This window comes from Sinocyclocheilus grahami, unplaced genomic scaffold, assembly GCF_001515645.1.
Source record: "Sinocyclocheilus grahami isolate Dianchi unplaced genomic scaffold, SAMN03320097.WGS_v1.1 scaffold419.1, whole genome shotgun sequence".
Classification (NCBI taxonomy): Eukaryota; Metazoa; Chordata; class Actinopteri; order Cypriniformes; family Cyprinidae; genus Sinocyclocheilus; species Sinocyclocheilus grahami.
In genome coordinates this window covers 1322186-1339030 of record NW_015505598.1, presented here as the reverse complement: position 1 = coordinate 1339030, position 16845 = coordinate 1322186, and the positions used below count along the sequence as shown (strand labels likewise).

The 16845-nt window shown below is 38.6% G+C and overlaps 1 protein-coding gene across 3 annotated transcripts in view; it reads left to right on the top strand.

Moving 5' to 3' along the window:
* The window catches only part of LOC107551298 (protein phosphatase 1L-like), a 26003-nt gene that overhangs the window by 5092 nt on the left and 4066 nt on the right, over window positions 1-16845 (top strand). For all 3 annotated transcript variants that reach the window (XM_016232854.1, XM_016232855.1, XM_016232853.1), the window contains 2 exons: window positions 14066-14240; window positions 16666-16827. In XM_016232854.1, coding sequence (XP_016088340.1) covers window positions 14066-14240; window positions 16666-16827 — 337 coding nt within the window. The remainder of the gene's footprint in view (window positions 1-14065; window positions 14241-16665; window positions 16828-16845) is intronic.

The following is a 16845-nucleotide window of genomic DNA, read 5'->3' as shown; positions in this document are numbered from 1 at the left end:
CAGTGATCTGTTGAAGATCTGTGTGAAGATGGGGGCCAGCTGGTTGTGTGGAGAGGTGTTCAGGGCCGGTGTGGGGTGTTTTTTCAAACCTGCAGTAGAACTCATTCAGATTGTCTGCCAGTTGTTGATTCTCCAGAGTGCTGGGGGATGGTGTCTTGTAGTTGGTGATTTCTTTCAGACTTTTCCACACTGATGCTGAGTCACTGGAAGAGAATTGAATCCTTATTTTTTCAGAATAATTCCTCTTTGCCACTCTGATCTCCTTTTTCAGTGTGTATTTAGCCTGTTTATACAAGACATTGTCCCCCTTCCTGTGAGCATCTTCTTTGGCCTGACGGAGCTGTCTGAGTTTTGTCATTGTTGCAGGTTAAATGAGTCCTGGTAGGAATGCACATATCTTCACAGAAACTGATATAAGATGTTACAGTCTCTGTGAGCTCGTCCAGATCGGTGGCATCAGCTTCAAAAACACTCCAATCAGTGAGGTCAAAACAAGCTTTTAAATCCTGCTCTGCTTCATTAGTCCATCTTTTTACAGTCCTTAATACAGGTTTAGCTGATTTCAGTTTCTGCCTGTAGGTCGGTATAAGATGAACCAAGCAGTGATCAGAGAGCCCCAAAGCTGCTCGTGGGACAGAGTGATATGCATTCTTTATTGTGGTGTAACAGTGATCCAATATATTACTGTCTCTGGTGGGACATGTGATGTGCTGTCTGTATTTTGGCAGTTCACGGGAGAGATTGGCTTTATTAAAGTCCCCGAGAATGATTAAAACAGAGTCCGGGTGTTGTTGTTCTGTCTCTGTGATCAGATCAGCAAGTTTCTGTAAAGCGGAGCTCACGTGTGCTTGCGGAGGAATGTAGACACTGACGAGAATGAACGAGCAAAACTCCCGCGGCGAATAGAACGGCTTGCAGTTAATGAAGAGCACTTCTAGATCTGAACAGCACATCTTCTTTAACACAGTTACATCTGTACACCACCTCTCATTGATGTAAAAGCATGTCCCGCCGCCGCGTGATTTCCCCGTTGATTCTGCATCGCGATCCGCTCTGAACAGCTGAAAGCCCGGGAGACTCAGCGCGCTGTCCAGAATGGCGTCTTTCAGCCAAGTTTCCGTGAAACACAGAGCAGCAGAGTTTGAAAAATCCTTATTTGTCCGGGAGAGCAGAAGGAGTTCGTCCGTTTTGTTGGGTAGAGAGTGGAGGTTGGCCAGATGGATGCTTGGCAATGGCGTTCTGAATCCGCGCTACCTTAGCTTCACGAGCGCGCCGGCTCTCTTCCCCCGTCTGCGCGTCCTGAAGCGCTTGATCAGCCCCGCTGCTCCCCTGACTACAATGTGCAGCAAAACATCAGAATAGTCGAAAACCGGTGAAATATCGGGTGGTGTGTACTTCCGAATGTCCAGCAATTCGTCTCTGGATAAACTGATTGCAGGGATATAACTAAAGACAAGACAAACTAACAAAAACTTAAAAACAACTGCGGAGAACGCCACGGAGGCAGCCATCTTCGTCGGCACCATCTCACATCTCTTCAAGTGTAAGAAAGTAAATTTTTCTTTCCCACAATATATTAGAAAAAAACTAAACATTGTTCCATTATTAGTTTGGATTGGAAGTTATATAACATTAAGCTTTATGTTTGTGCTGTACAGATTTAAGAGAAAAGGACAGCTGTTTTGGGATTTCAGACACACACACACTTTTGTTATCATTATTTGGTCATTTTTTGTAGACGTTTCAGCAGAATTTTTCACATACAGATCTGATTTGGTGTCTGTCTCATTTGGTGCAGTGTAGTTTACTGTAAGAACATTGTTCTTTACCATATTCAAGTTGTTTCAGATAAAAGTGTCTGCTAATGCTTAAATATAAATACAATTGCCATTATGTCATACTTTCCATAAAGCACAGCTCTTAATGAGAATAACAATTGTTGAGCTGTATGTATTATTAGGACAGCAGATTTTAGTGTTATTATCTATGAATTAAAAAAATCTTGTTGACCCGCTACTGCCTCAAACAAGACTCTTACATCTCTTTAAAAGATTTACTAGTGAGTTGGTGCACAATGAATTACAAACACTATTACCAGGTTGCACAAAGGTTCTATTTTAAAACAGGATACGCATAATCCCTTATTTATATAATCCAGCAAATACTTACCGATTTTAAATGTGAAGTTATGTATCTGTAGGCAACATTAGATTAAAAAAGGACCTTTGTCTTGTGCTTTACTTTAAAAATCTCCTGATAAATTACCATTTATCTTAATTCTTGCAGTGAGTCTATTGTAATGATTTGCAGTGTTTTATAAATGTATCATGCAACCTACATTCTTACATCATCCTGTAATTAGTTAACGGAGTCAATATGATTTTTGGTATCAAGACTCACTAATAAAGCCTGTAAATCATTGTCATGTAGATTAGGACTGCATGGGTATGATGGTTTGGTACATACTGTACCTGGGTTTTAAGGTCACAGTTCAGTAGGTTTTTATTGATTTACTGAAAATAAAAAAGCTCAAATAAAAGTCTGTCAACATCAGAGCATGTGAGCAGAGCCATGAAAAACTATTTCCAGATTAGAGCTTTGAAATGTCAGGTGTGTTCTGGGTTACTGAAGGGGTAAATGAACTGATGAACGCACTCATTCAACACACTTGTTACAGCTAATAAATGTTTTTGTGCACATTATAAACAAAGGAGAGTAAAACTGCGCAATCGTGCATGTAATATTCATGGAGCATATGGATGAATGTGTGGGTGAGCGTAAGTGTTAAGAAGAGCACGTGTGAGCTTTTGATGACGTGTGGGCGAGCATCTGGATGTCTTAAAATCTCTCAAATCTTAAAGTTTAAGCATATAATGATGATATTCCAGGGAACTGTGTGCTTCTAATTTTATAGCAGCAGTTTGGACGGGACCCTTTTCTATTCTAACACAACAACGCCTCTGTGTTCAAGGGCAGGGTTCAGAAAGAAAGGATTGATTGAGTCAGTGTGGAAGAACTTGACTGGTCTGCTGTGACTTTAAATGCAGATCTTGAGCCAAAAACTCATCAGCAAACACCAGTGCATGTATTTTGACCATTTCACCATTGTATAAATTAAATAGCCAAAATGTGCTTTTTACTGTTTTGTCTAGTTTTTCAAAGAAAAAATCAATTACAAAACAATTAAAAAATATTTAACACTAAACTTTTTTTAACATTCTAGCAGACATTATAGCAACAAAGCACAATTTAACTTAAAATTAATAAGTTACTAAAATAATATCTTTTGGCCATCAAACCCCCTTCTTGAATCAGGCGTGTATTTTTACTGTAAAATTAAAAGCAGCCTTGCTGAGCAGGAGAGACTTCTTTTAAAACATTAGAAAATATTACAGATCCTAATTTGAACACTGTGTATATGTTATAATAAATGTATTAACAGAGCTGTTGTAATGATTATCATCATTATTATTATCTTACTTTTTTATTTTATTTTACAGAACAACAGTAAAATTACAATACTAACATTTATGAATGTTGGAGTTTTTGCTATTTGTCAACTTTTATACATGCATTACATTGAATACATGCAATGCGTGCGTGTATTAGAAAGCATAACGCTATGCAGTTTATTTACTAATTGTTTAAGACCATTTCGTGATTTCAATCATCATCATACAGTAACCAGCAACAATCACCCCTTCCTCTTCTCATTGAAGACATGTGATGCAGTCCTAAACAGTCTCTCGCTGTCGGCGCTTGTAATGATTTTTGCGTCTTTCTCGGACAGTTTAAATGCTTCCACACTGCTGACATGTATGCTGCATTATAAAGAGTGCACACCTCTAACTTTACGCTGGCTGCTATTTGATAGCATCACGTCATTGTAAGGTACAAATTATTCGGTCTTTTCGCTTATTCGGCCGAACACTGAAAGAGCTTTTTTTTGCTATTTTCAGCCGAATAATTTCGGTTGCCGAACATTCAGTGCATCCCTAGTTTATTATTTTAACTTTTTGGGAGGAATAAAATTTACATATGTGGTTTCAACAACCAGATGCATTTACACTTACAATGCGTCCCAGACCACCTCCTGTGGTTTGAGCGATTTAAATCCGTCTCGAAAGCGTTTCAGGGGGGCATTTACACCTGGTCTTTTAGCTAACTGATCGGCGAAAACACATGACATGACTAGGTGTAAACAGGCCAGGACAACACATTCTCACTCCCAACTCATCACATATTTTGTATAAATTAAATAGCCAAAATGGGCTTTTTACTGTTTTGTCTCGTTTTTCAAAGAAAAAATCAATTACAAAACAATTAAAAAATATTTAACACTAAACTTTTTTTTTTACATTCTAGCAGACATTATACCAACAAAGCACAATTTAACTTAAAATTAATAAGTTACTAAAATAATATCTTTTGGCCATCAAACCCCCTTCTTGAATCAGGCGTGTATTTTTACTGTAAAATTAAAAGCAGCCTTGCTGAGCAGGAGAGACTTCTTTTAAAACATTAGAAAATATTACAGATCCTAATTTGAACACTGTGTATATGTTATAATAAATGTATTAACAGAGCTGTTGTAATGATTATCATCATTATTATTATCTTACTTTTTTATTTTATTTTACAGAACAGTGCTTGAATCAGGCATGTATTTTTACTGTAAAATTAAGAGCAGCCTTGCTGAGCAGGAGAGACTTCTTTTAAAACATTAGAAAATATTACAGATCCTAATTTGAACACTGTGTATATGTTATAATAAATGTATTAACAGAGCTGTTGTAATGATTATCATCATTATTATTATCTTACTTTTTTATTTTATTTTACAGAACAACAGTAAAATTACAATACTAACATTTATGAATGTTGGAGTTTTTGCTATTTGTCAACTTTTATACATGCATTACATTGAATACATGCAATGCGTGCGTGTATTAGAAAGCATAACGCTATGCAGTTTATTTACTAATTGTTTAAGACCATTTCGTGATTTCAATCATCATCATACAGTAACCAGCAACAATCACCCCTTCCTCTTCTCATTGAAGACATGTGATGCAGTCCTAAACAGTCTCTCGCTGTCGGCGTTATGCAGTTTATTTACTAATTGTTTAAGACCATTTCGTGACTTCAATCATCATACAGTAACCAGCAAAATCCACACTGCTGACATGTATGCTGCATTATAAAGAGTGCACACCTCTAACTTTACGCTGGCTGCTATTTGATAGCATCACGTCATTGTAAGGTACAAATTATTCGGTCTTTTCGCTTATTCGGCCGAACACTGAAAGAGCTTTTTTTTGCTATTTTCAGCCGAATAATTTCGGTTGCCGAACATTCAGTGCATCCCTAGTTTATTATTTTAACTTTTTGGGAGGAATAAAATTTACATATGTGGTTTCAACAACCAGATGCATTTACACTTACAATGCGTCCCAGACCACCTCCTGTGGTTTGAGCGATTTAAATCCGTCTCGAAAGCGTTTCAGGGGGCATTTACACCTGGTCTTTTAGCTAACTGATCGGCGAAAACACATGACATGACTAGGTGTAAACAGGCCAGGACAACACATTCTCACTCCCAACTCATCACATATTGACGCTTGGTCAGGACCCTTTAGTGTCATTTTTCGACGTGCAGGGTCCTCCATTGCTTTAAATAAGAAACCTTTGGCATCAATATACCGACACTGGGAATTGTATCGTCATGATTAAATTATTAGGGCTGGCAGTCGATTAAAAATTTTAATCTAATTAATTACATGATGTGTTGATTGATTAATCTAAATAATTGCAAATTACATATGGCGATCTGAAAATACCCACAAAAGATTATTTAAAGCTATTTTTGTGTTAAATGAGAAAGTATTAAGTAGACATTACAAATAGTAGCTTTAGAAAGAAATATTTTATTTGATTCAACATAAAATTTATTACACATAAATGTTTAGGCAACAACGGCATAAATGGACATAAATGAAACATAAAAGAAGATAATTTTATAATTTTTTTTTGTTTCGTTTGTGCAATGAAACTTGTCCTTTGTAACCAAAACAGCTTTGTTACCAACAGTCTTCAAAATACCTCCTTTTATGTTCCACATAAGAAAGTAAGTCATTCAGGTTTGAGTAAATGATGACATAATTCAGAGTTGACAAAGTTTTTTTCTCTTTTTTTTATTTGAAATGAAATAATTCTCTAAATAAGAAATGGAATCTGCCAGCAGGTGGCGGTAAATGTCTTTATGAGTCATTCATTCAAATCGTTCAAACGGCTGATTCATTCAGGAATTGATTAAACGGCTGACTTTATGTGAATAATTGATTCATCCAATTCGTTCAAAATGCGAAACGATGCTGCTCTGAGACGCGCAACAATTCTGCTGTGGCTTTAGGTAATATTTTTTTGGCAAAACTGAGCAAAAACAGACAATATTGTGATTAAAATATAAAACAATATTAACTTCTTATTTACTGAACTTGTCACACTTGTGTTCCTGTTTTGTTGTGTTTTTCTCCCCATATTTCTCCCTCTTGTTTTGATTAGTCATTTGGTTCAGGTGTGTCCCGTTCATTACCCTCGTTTAGTTCAGTATTTAAAGTGTTGTCTGTTCCTTGATTCCTTTATCCGGTGTCGTCTATCGTCTATACTAGATCCCAAATCTAGCCCAGAGAGGGCTCCTGTTTCCACATCCAGCCCAGAGAGGGCTGCTGTTCTCGTGTCTGGCCCAAGGAGGGCCTCAGATCCTGAGTCAAGCCCAGAGAGGGCTCCTGTCCCCACGTCCAGTCCAGAGAGGGCTCCTGTCTCCACGTCCAGTCCAGAGAGGGCTCCTGTCCCCACGTCCAGTCCAGAGAGGGCTCCTGTCCCCACGTCCAGTCCAGAGAGGGCTCCTGTCCCCACGCCAAGCCCAGAGAGGGCTGTTGTTCCCACGTCTGGCCCAGAGAGGGCTCCTGTTCCCGAGTGTGGACCGGAGTGGGCTTCTGTTCCTGAGGGCAGCCCAGGGAGGTCTTTTGTTCCTAAATTTCGGAGCCCAGTCCAGATTCAGTTTCAGCCAGGGGACCCGGAGTCTCACCCAATAAATTTTTTTGGGGGGGCTATACGTCTCCGGCTGTGGTGGCCGGGCCGAGTGCCGAGGCCATGGGGGCCGTCCAGCCATGACCCCCTGAACTGCCTGCTCCAACATGGTTCCTGGAACCGGTACTGCCTACCCCCCCCCCTCCCCTCTGGAGGTTAAGTGGCGCAGACGCGCCTTCTGGGATGGGGAGATAATGTCAGACTTGTGTTTCTGTTTTGTTGTGTTTTTCTCCCCATGTTTCTCCTTCACGTTTTGATTAGTCATTTAGTTCAGGTGTGTCCCGTTCATTACCCTCGTTTAGTTCAACATTTAAAGTGTTGTCTGTTCCTTGATTCCTTTGTCCGGTGTCGTCTATACTATGTGCTCCGTGTGTGTTCCTGCCTGCCCTGTGTTACCCCATGTTTGAATTAATGAAGACTGTTCATGACTCTCCGTCGTCTCCGTGTTCCTCGTCTCCACACAGAAGCACCGTGACAGAACTGTTGTATAAAATCACATTTGCACTCGTGGTATTTGGACATAAGCAGCACTCGTAATATTGCTCTCGCTGCTTGTGTGATATCCCTTATCATATGATATAAATATGAGACAAAAAATCATGCAGGAGCATCTTTGCCCCAATTTCTTAAATTTGAGGGCATAAGTGCATTTATGGAGTTGTTACCCGGCATCATATAGCCTATGTCAACAGTCAACTATTTGAAATGTAAGATGACGTACAGGTCTGGGGGCGGGGCCAGTGCATTAACTGCATTAAAATATTTTAATGCGTTATTTTTTCATAACTAATTAATTAAGTTAGTGTGTTAAACTGACAGCCCTTTAAATTATATATTGGGTAATAATATTGCTGTTATTACATGTGTATATTGGGGTGTGATTTTTCCAATGTAAATAGTCACAACAATTTTATTTACATTACACTTTTTGCACATTTAGCACATAACCCAACCCCTGCCCCTAAACCTACAATTTGTCAATAAAACACAGGATATAACTGGCAGGTACAACTACAGTCATAATTTATACAAAAAATATTAATAGTCCAAGTCTTCTGAGGCAAAACGATTGATTTGTAAGAGGAATAGACGCAACCGCCATCTCCGTCCGCCGTAAAGCTCAGATCCTGTGTGCAGTCTGTGAACAAATTAAAAAATGTCTTCCAGAAGAAGCTTTGATTGTGAAATGCCATTGGCTCTTGTGTGTCTTGTGACCGACTGTGTCACGCTAAAGTACGGGAGTATCTTTTCGAATGAGACGTGAGTGCGTTAACGGAGCGGGATCACTAAAACCTTATGTTTTACTCGAATGGCTTCAGAAGATTTGGAATGCATCACGACTTGTTTGTAATACTTTTATACAGCTTTTTTTATGGTCAGTTTTTGCAATAAAAAAGTGGGTACGTTTAGGGTAGGGGTGGGGTTAAGTGCTCCAATGAAAGTATAACTTTATATAAAATGTCTTCTATTTTTTTAACAAATGCATGCAAACCATTAAGTTAAGGCAAACAAATGAAAGCAATGGAGGACGCTGCACAATGAAAAATTATGCTAAAAGGGTACCTTGAGCGTCAAAAAGTGACCAAGCGTCAATATGTGATGAGTTGGGAGTCAGAACATGTTGGCCAGGAACAGGCCATGCTCTGCAGTTTGTGCCAGGAAGATCTGAAAGTGCAGCACTTTGCATTTACTCCTCAGTTTAGCACAGGGGTCTCTAACCCTGCTCCTGGATAGCTACAATCCTGCAGACATCAGTTCCAACCTTGCTCCAACACACCTGTTATCAAGTGACCCTGAACACCTTGGTGTGTTTGATTGGGGTTAGAGCTGGAGTCTGTAGGACAGTAGCTCTCCAGGAGCAGGGTTGGATGGTGCATTCAAGTCATGTCGGATAGACCGTATTTACGAGGGGGTGTGTCAGTGAGAAAACGTGTCAGATGCAATAGACACAGCCAAAAACTAAAGAAATGCAGCGTCTGTATTGACAGAAAATGTTGAAATGAAATTTTTTTTTGTAATGTATAAAAAAAAACGTTACAAATACAAAATATTATATTATTGTATAATTACTGTAGGGTATATAATGATTCAGTTTACATCACTTCCATAAGTTGCAAAAACACAATGCACATTCTTTATTTATAATTTTTTAGATGCAGTGAAAATCGTTGCATTTTATGTAGAAAAGTTAAATCGCCATCTTGTTCCGACCAAAGTGACGTGGTAATTACGATTTGTCGACTCGTAAGTACGTCCCAAGAGGACTTGAACGCAGCAGGAGACCCCTGATTTAGCAAATCCAGGGTGCGTCTGATTGCACTCTATTTTTAAACGCACACTCACTCCAACTTGCCATGGACATGTGACCTCTCACTCTTCTTTCAGTTTGCTCTTTTATTCACTGATTTCCGCTCATGATTCTCCACACCAGTTTCTGTCTCTCTCCCGATCGGCTCTTACATTTGTTGTCTTTAAAATTGTGCAGTTCATTCTGAAACCATCACAACCTACTGGTTGCTGGTAAGGGATGGGCATATCCATTCAAAGTATCAATATATCGATACTGACGCAAGTATCGAAAGTATCGATACTCAAACGTGTTTTATTTACCAGTGATTTTGTTAATTTAACAACAAAAAAATGTGTACAATATGCATTGAATTGGACGAATAACCTTTGTTAGAGAGTAATTAAAGATGAAGGACTGCTTCTGCTGAGCACATGTTTGGACGCTGATGGAATTCTCCAGACTCTGGTGATACACAGCTGCTGCAGATGGTTTAGGTCCATTTACTAAAACTCTCTCCCACACACTGTAAAATAAAACTGAAAAACATTAATGAACTTATTTCAATCTGTGTGCAAGCCAAGTGTTGTCCTAATAGGGAATAACTAAAATCAGAGTAGATTCTAGTTCAGCTTGCACTTTTCCAGTACAGTAAGATCTTGCTTACAGTGATTTTCGCATAAGTCAGTGTGATGTGTGTGCAGCTAATGTTACACACTTCATACAGCACTGATGCATGCATGCATGTCCTGAAACACAGGAGATATATGTGTGTGTGTGTGTGTTTGCTGACTGCTTCTGATTACAGTTGTGCGGTCAGTTTTAAATCAGATTGTTAGCGGATGAAAGGAAAGCCCCAGCAGGAATTACTTCAGCACATGTCAGGACTCAGGACTCTCATGCTTGTGCTAATAACCACAATCATATGGACAGAATATTTTCAAGTCAGAGAGGATTGACATTCTTTGATCAAAATCAATAACATATGAAGACACATGCGTATCATATGCACGCCAAAGTACATTTTTGTGTGTCAATACCACGAGTTTTCGTTTTTATTTGGCGTATTATTCATACGCATTTTCATGAGACCGGGCTCTATAAAATATAACACAATATTAACTTCATAATTTTTTTTAAAACTATTTTATAAAATCAATATCACATTTGCAATCATGCTGATATTGTTAGACAGTCTTTCTCCTCGACGAGAAATATCGTCATTTTTTAATTAAAAAAAAAAGTTTGTGTGTGCTATTCTCAGCGTTCTCACTATAATGGACAATAGAATTAAATATATAGTTCAGTCATGAAACTCTAGATGGCGCAGGCAGACGGGGGGTTAACGTAACTGATGATATTCAGAGAGTTAAGCGACTTGGCACAAGCTGATTGGTTCATGCAGCATATGCAGCCAATGAGCTTACTGCCTTGCATTTATAGCTGGCTAGCATTCACTTGAGATTCCTGCAGCGTGCTTTCATAGTTCTCTGGAACCCTCCACCTTCCCCAGCTCCACCTGTATAGATCTGCTACGGGGTTATTTTATATGCTATTTGTGCAGCAGCAGCATGTCTTAAATACTCACGGCACCGTATCGCCATATGCATTGGCAGTAGCAAGTTCCTGTACTTGCTTGCAGCAGCAGCAATAATCTACAACTACAGCAATAACCAGCAGCAGCAGCCATTCAGCAGCAGCAGCGTAGCAGATCTGTTCCGCCAAGACCAAATACATTAACATTGTCACATCCATCACCATGCTGAAATGTTCCGAGAGTTGTCATGACTGAACTGTGTTTCTGTTTGTCTCCCAGTACTCACATGTGCGAATTCATTCAAACCCCTGCTCTCATCCAAACATTGACATTTTAGTGTAGTAGAAGTTTTGTATCAGAGAAGCAGTATATTTCTTTGAGAATATGGTAAAAGGTTAAGTTTAAAGCCTAATTTTACTAATTTGTGTAAGGTTTCGTTATGCAACCTACCTTGCAATGTGTTTCCGTATAAGCGTGATCTGAGTGTTTTGCAATGTCAGCATTATTTTTTATTTTATTATTATTATTATTTTGGAGAGTTTGGAAAATTGCACATTTTGCTGTGGCCGATATCAGTCACAGATACTTTTTTGAAAGCTCCCTTTGCTTTCACTTTTACAAAATGTACCACTCTCTTAAATTTCAGATAACTGACATTTTGCCAAATACTAACATTAAAAAAAAGTAGCTAATGAATAAGTTCTGTTACTGTCAAAGAGTATCTCGACGTTCTGGCAAACAGCAAACAGCATGAGATCACACGCAGCAATTATACGTTCAAAAATAAGATCGTATATGCATTATAAGCTCCAAAACTGCTCCAGTGGGAAATCATCAATATTCAGAAATGGGTGCAGTTGTGCAATTTTATTTTTATGTTTAACTTAGTATTTTAACTTTTAGTAGTAGTTTGAAGTTGTTTGTTACTTAAAAAGAAGAAAACCCTTAACTAAATCACTGTTTGCCGTGTCATTATGAACTCTTTCCATTTACACTTGTCACTCGCTCACATACATGTCTCAGCAAAACATATTCTGATCTACAGTTACCAAGCAATATGCAAAAGTAATAGAATTCATTTTCATTATTACTGAAGTGGCAGGCAGTGTGATTTTACTTCATTAGATTTTATGTATGCACTGGAACAGAAAAAGACAAAAATCATTTGGATTTCAGCACGAAAGGCTGCAGCTGCTTTCCCATAATTCCCATAATGCACTGTGTGCCAGTAACTATACAGTGTAAGAATAGTGAATGAGTCAGGAAGAGTGATTTATTCACATTTTGATTTAAATTCACAGATGATTTGTTCACAATAATAACAGAAGCCTGTATTAAAAGAATAAACATGTCTTCTTAGACCGTGTTAGTGGACAGAAGTGTGAGTTTATTTTCTAAACCTCAACAGGGCCAAATATTTAGTTTCTTTGCATCTTTTTTTTTCAGTGCGAGTATACTTGGACTAAAGTGAGGCATCATATACAGATATAATGTAAACATTTCTGCTCATCTTTACAATAGCTGTGTCTCATTTCGAAGGCTGCGCCCTCTGGAGGCATTAGTAGGGCACATACGTCATTAAGGATTTCTTATTAAAGAAAAGCAACCATAATAAATAATATTCCATTGTCATTTCTTTCTTACTTTGCAGTGTTTCTTTTCTTAAATGTATGCAGCTGATGCAACCTCTGTGAAATAAGACACTGCTAATGTAGGGATGGGTTCATTTTCTTCTTTCATTGGGTTTCTGTTTGTCCTTGGATTGCAGTGTCATTCGTTTGGTAGTAGATGGTGTAAAGCAAGTGAAGTGTGAAAATTGCTTCTCGTTGGTTGTTGTTTAGTACATTTAAAGGACAAGTCCACTTCCAGAATCAAAATTCCCTGATAATTTACTCACCCCCACGTCATCCAAGATGTTCATGTCTTTCAACATTCCAGGAATTTTCTCCATATAGTGGACTTCAATGGTGGCCAATGATTTCAAGGTAAAAACTGCAGCTTCAAAGAGCTCCACACCATCCCAGCCGAGGAATAAGGGTCTTATCTAGCGAAACGATCTGTCGTTTTTCTGAAAAAAAATTATATTGATCCACTCTTTAACCACAAATGCTGGGCTTGCTCTAGCTCTGCGATGCGCATTAAAAAACGTAATTTCTTTGCGACTGAAGAAAGAAAGACATGAACATCTTGGATGACAAGGGGGTCAGTAAATTATCAGGAATCTTTTACTCTGGAAGTAAACTTATCCTTTAAGACACATCTCTGTGTTTGTGTGCATCCATTTAACCATATTTTGAAGACCCAGAAGTGAGCTAAATATGGTAAAACCTCCAAAAAAGAGAAACTCCTTTTGGGGATGTCCTCATTTATAAAAAAAAAAAAAGTAACGGTATAATAATAGAGTGCTTCCCTTTTACTGAACCCAATTCTATGCAAATCAGTGCATTTATCACCAATCCATGCTTTGAAGTGCATTATGTAGTTCATTTTGATGTGGTTTTGATTCTTGTCCAAATCTCTCCCACACAGCACGCTTACGTCTTTACAGAAAAACAGCTCTGTTAACCTATATTTAGAGTGTGTGTGTGTGTGTGTGAGAGAGTGTGTGTGTGTGTGAGAGTGAGAGTGTGTGCGCGTGTGTGCGTGCGTGTGTGTGTGTGAGAGTGTGTGTGTGTGTGAGAGTGTGTGTGTGTGTGTGAGAGTGTGAAAGTGTGTGTGTGTGTGTGTGTGTGTGTATATATACAAAGCTGCCGTCAGTAACTGTGGATGTTGACAGCACAGATGAACAGAGATCTGATAAACATGTACGCCGGTTGCATCTAATGTGAATTTAGTGGTGCATCTTGCATCTCTTCATCTCTGGCGCTCTCTTGAATGCTGGACTCGAGGCCACTGATGCGCGTGTAATTAATATTCCTCTGAGGTTCGTCAGAGCGCAGGAAGCATCCGAGCTACTAGCTATTTTTACCAGAGTTTATATCCAGATTAAAATACTTCTCTGTGTTCTTTAGGCCTGTTTACACCAAGACACACAAAATAGCTACTCTCAGTAAAACACATACACACACGAACTGAAATGCAGCCCCCTGAAGTGTCAGATTTTGTTCAGCAGTCGAATATAATGTCTCTGTTTTCTGTTTGTCTGTCAGACGGCAGCAGAGTATGCCAAGTCGCATCTTTCCGTCATGTTGCGGCAGCAGCTTCAGCGTTACGAGACGCAGAAGGAGAGCAGCACTCTGACCCGCCAGTCCATCCTCAAACAGCAGATACTCGACATGGACAAAGAGATCCTGGAGAAACTGTCGGCCTCCTATGATGAAGCCGGTGAGAGCTCACAGCAGTGAACCTGTAGTCTGATGGATTGGTTCTGGATATTTATTTAGTCTACAAGCATTAGACATCGGAGCTGAGCACTTACAGTAGTTCATCTAAAAATGAAAATGAAATCGGGCCTTTCAAGATTAGAGTTTGTTTCTTCATCAGGTTTGTAGAAATGTAGCATTGCATCAGTGTCTCAGCAATGGATGCTCTGCAGTGAATGGGTGCCGTCAGAATGAGAGTCCAAACAGCTGATAAAAACATCACAATAATCCACAGCACTCCAGTCCATCAGTTAACATCTGGAGAAGACAAAAGCTGAAACACATCCAGCATTAAGACATTTTTAACTCAAATACATAGAGTCCATAATCCATAATAACTCTTCCTCCGGTGAAAAAGTGTTCTGGTGTGAATCAGGAGAGAAATCTGCACAGATCAAGCAGCGTTTAAACAGCTCTAAACTAATATGTGGCTGGATTTTGATGTGAGAGACAACAGCAGATGCACTTTTTCACCGGAGGAAGCGTTATTATGGATTATGGACTTTATGGAAAATTAAAAGCGGATGTGCTTAATGCTGGATGTGTTTCAGCTTTTGTCTTCTCCAGATGTTAACTGATGGACTGGAGTGCTGTGGATTACTTGTGGATTATTGTGATGTTTTTTGTTTCTTCATCAGGTTTGGAGAAATGTAGCACTGCATCAGTGTCTCAGCAATGGATGCTCTGCAGTGAATGGGTGCCGTCAGAATGAGAGTCCAAACAGCTGATAAAAACATCACAATAATCCACAGCACTCCAGTCCATCAGTTAACATCTGGAGAAGACAAAAGCTGAAACACATCCAGCATTAAGACGTTTTTAACTCAAATACATAGAGTCCATAATCCATAATAACGCTTCCTCCAGTGAAAAAGTGTTCTGGTGTGAATCAGGAGAGAAATCTGCACAGATCAAGCAGCGTTTAAACAGCTCTAAACTAATATGTGGCTGGATTTTGATGTGAGAGACAACAGCAGATGCACTTTTTACTGGAGGAAGAGTTATTATGGATTATGGACTTTATGGAAAATAAATTAATGATGGATTTGTGTCTTACAAACACTCAGCTTTTGGCTTCACAATGTGTTTTTATCAGCTGTTTGGACTCTCGTTCTGACGGCACCCATTCACTGCAGAGCATCCATTGCTGAGACACTGATGTACATACGGTGAACAGCACTGCTTCACACAGAGCTGTGTACTCTTAAGCAGAGCTGGGTAGATTACTTACAAATTGTAATCCGTTACTGATTCCAAATCACATGACAAATATTGTAGTTAGTACCGTAATTACACATTTTAGATAATATAATCAGAGTACTTTTGACCTATCTCGTTTATTGCATTAATTTAAATAGGATAATCTTGTACCATATTGATATAAAAATACATAGGTTAAAAAAATATATTCTTGCATTGTTATTAACAACATTAAGTGCATTAATCATTATATTATGTCAAGGTTTCCCAAACTGGGGTTTGTGAAGCAACTGCAGAGGGTTTATGAGTTTAATGAAAAGCTAATAGTTAATTAAATCATAAAAATGTTAAATTAAAATAAGTCATTATAAAATCAATCAAAATAAACACACATTAAATAGAGAACCATGAACATGCAAATGTGATGATTATTAATAAATCTCAGGGTTACTTCAAGAAAATATATTAGGTGAAAGATGATCAGATGATTAAAAAAGTCTGAATGTGAATTTTTGAATTTTGAATATGTGCATTTTAATGTGTTTGAAAGACAAAAGCCTTCTAAAGACATCGAAATACATGGTTAAATAACAAAATAACAAATATGTGTTCATCACTAGTCGATGCAATGTTCAAACACTTCTTAAACCTGAAATGATTTTTGTAAATGCAGTGTAGCACATGACTAATAACTGATCTCTGTGTGAACGTCCACAAAACTGGAAGAATTTCTGAGTGTATATAAACAGTGGACTATTTTAGAAAGGAACATTAAAAGATGAAAAAGAGGAATTAGAGAGAATCAATAAATATATAGCTATTGTGTAAATAATATGTAATCGTGTAACTCATAAAAAAGTAACTGTAGTCTGATTACGAGTATTTTAAAATGTAATTGAATCTAATTACGAGTACTAAATTTTTGGAATCTGATTACGTAATCCAGATCAGATCAGATGCCCAGCTCTGACTGTGAGTAGTTGGCAGTATATACAACATAATATCCAATAATCACAGTTAGCTGCACTGCCTCAGTGGGAAATCTTCTTCACAGATGTATTACAATGCTGCCACAGAGCTGTTAGTGATGAGTGTGTTCTCTTTCATGAGGTGTTTCGCTCTTTTCTGCAAGCACTGTAATTGATAAGGTCAGCTCCTGTGCTCCTGTGCTCTTGTGTCTCGGTCAGGCACCACGTGTCTGGTGGCTCTGCTGTCTGAGAAGGAGCTGACTGTGGCTAATGTTGGCGATTCGAGGGCGGTTCTGTGTGATAAAGACGGTAATGCTGTCCCGCTGTCACATGACCACAAACCCTACCATCTTAAAGAGCGGAAGAGAATCAAGAAAGCAGGTGAGCAGCTGATCTAAT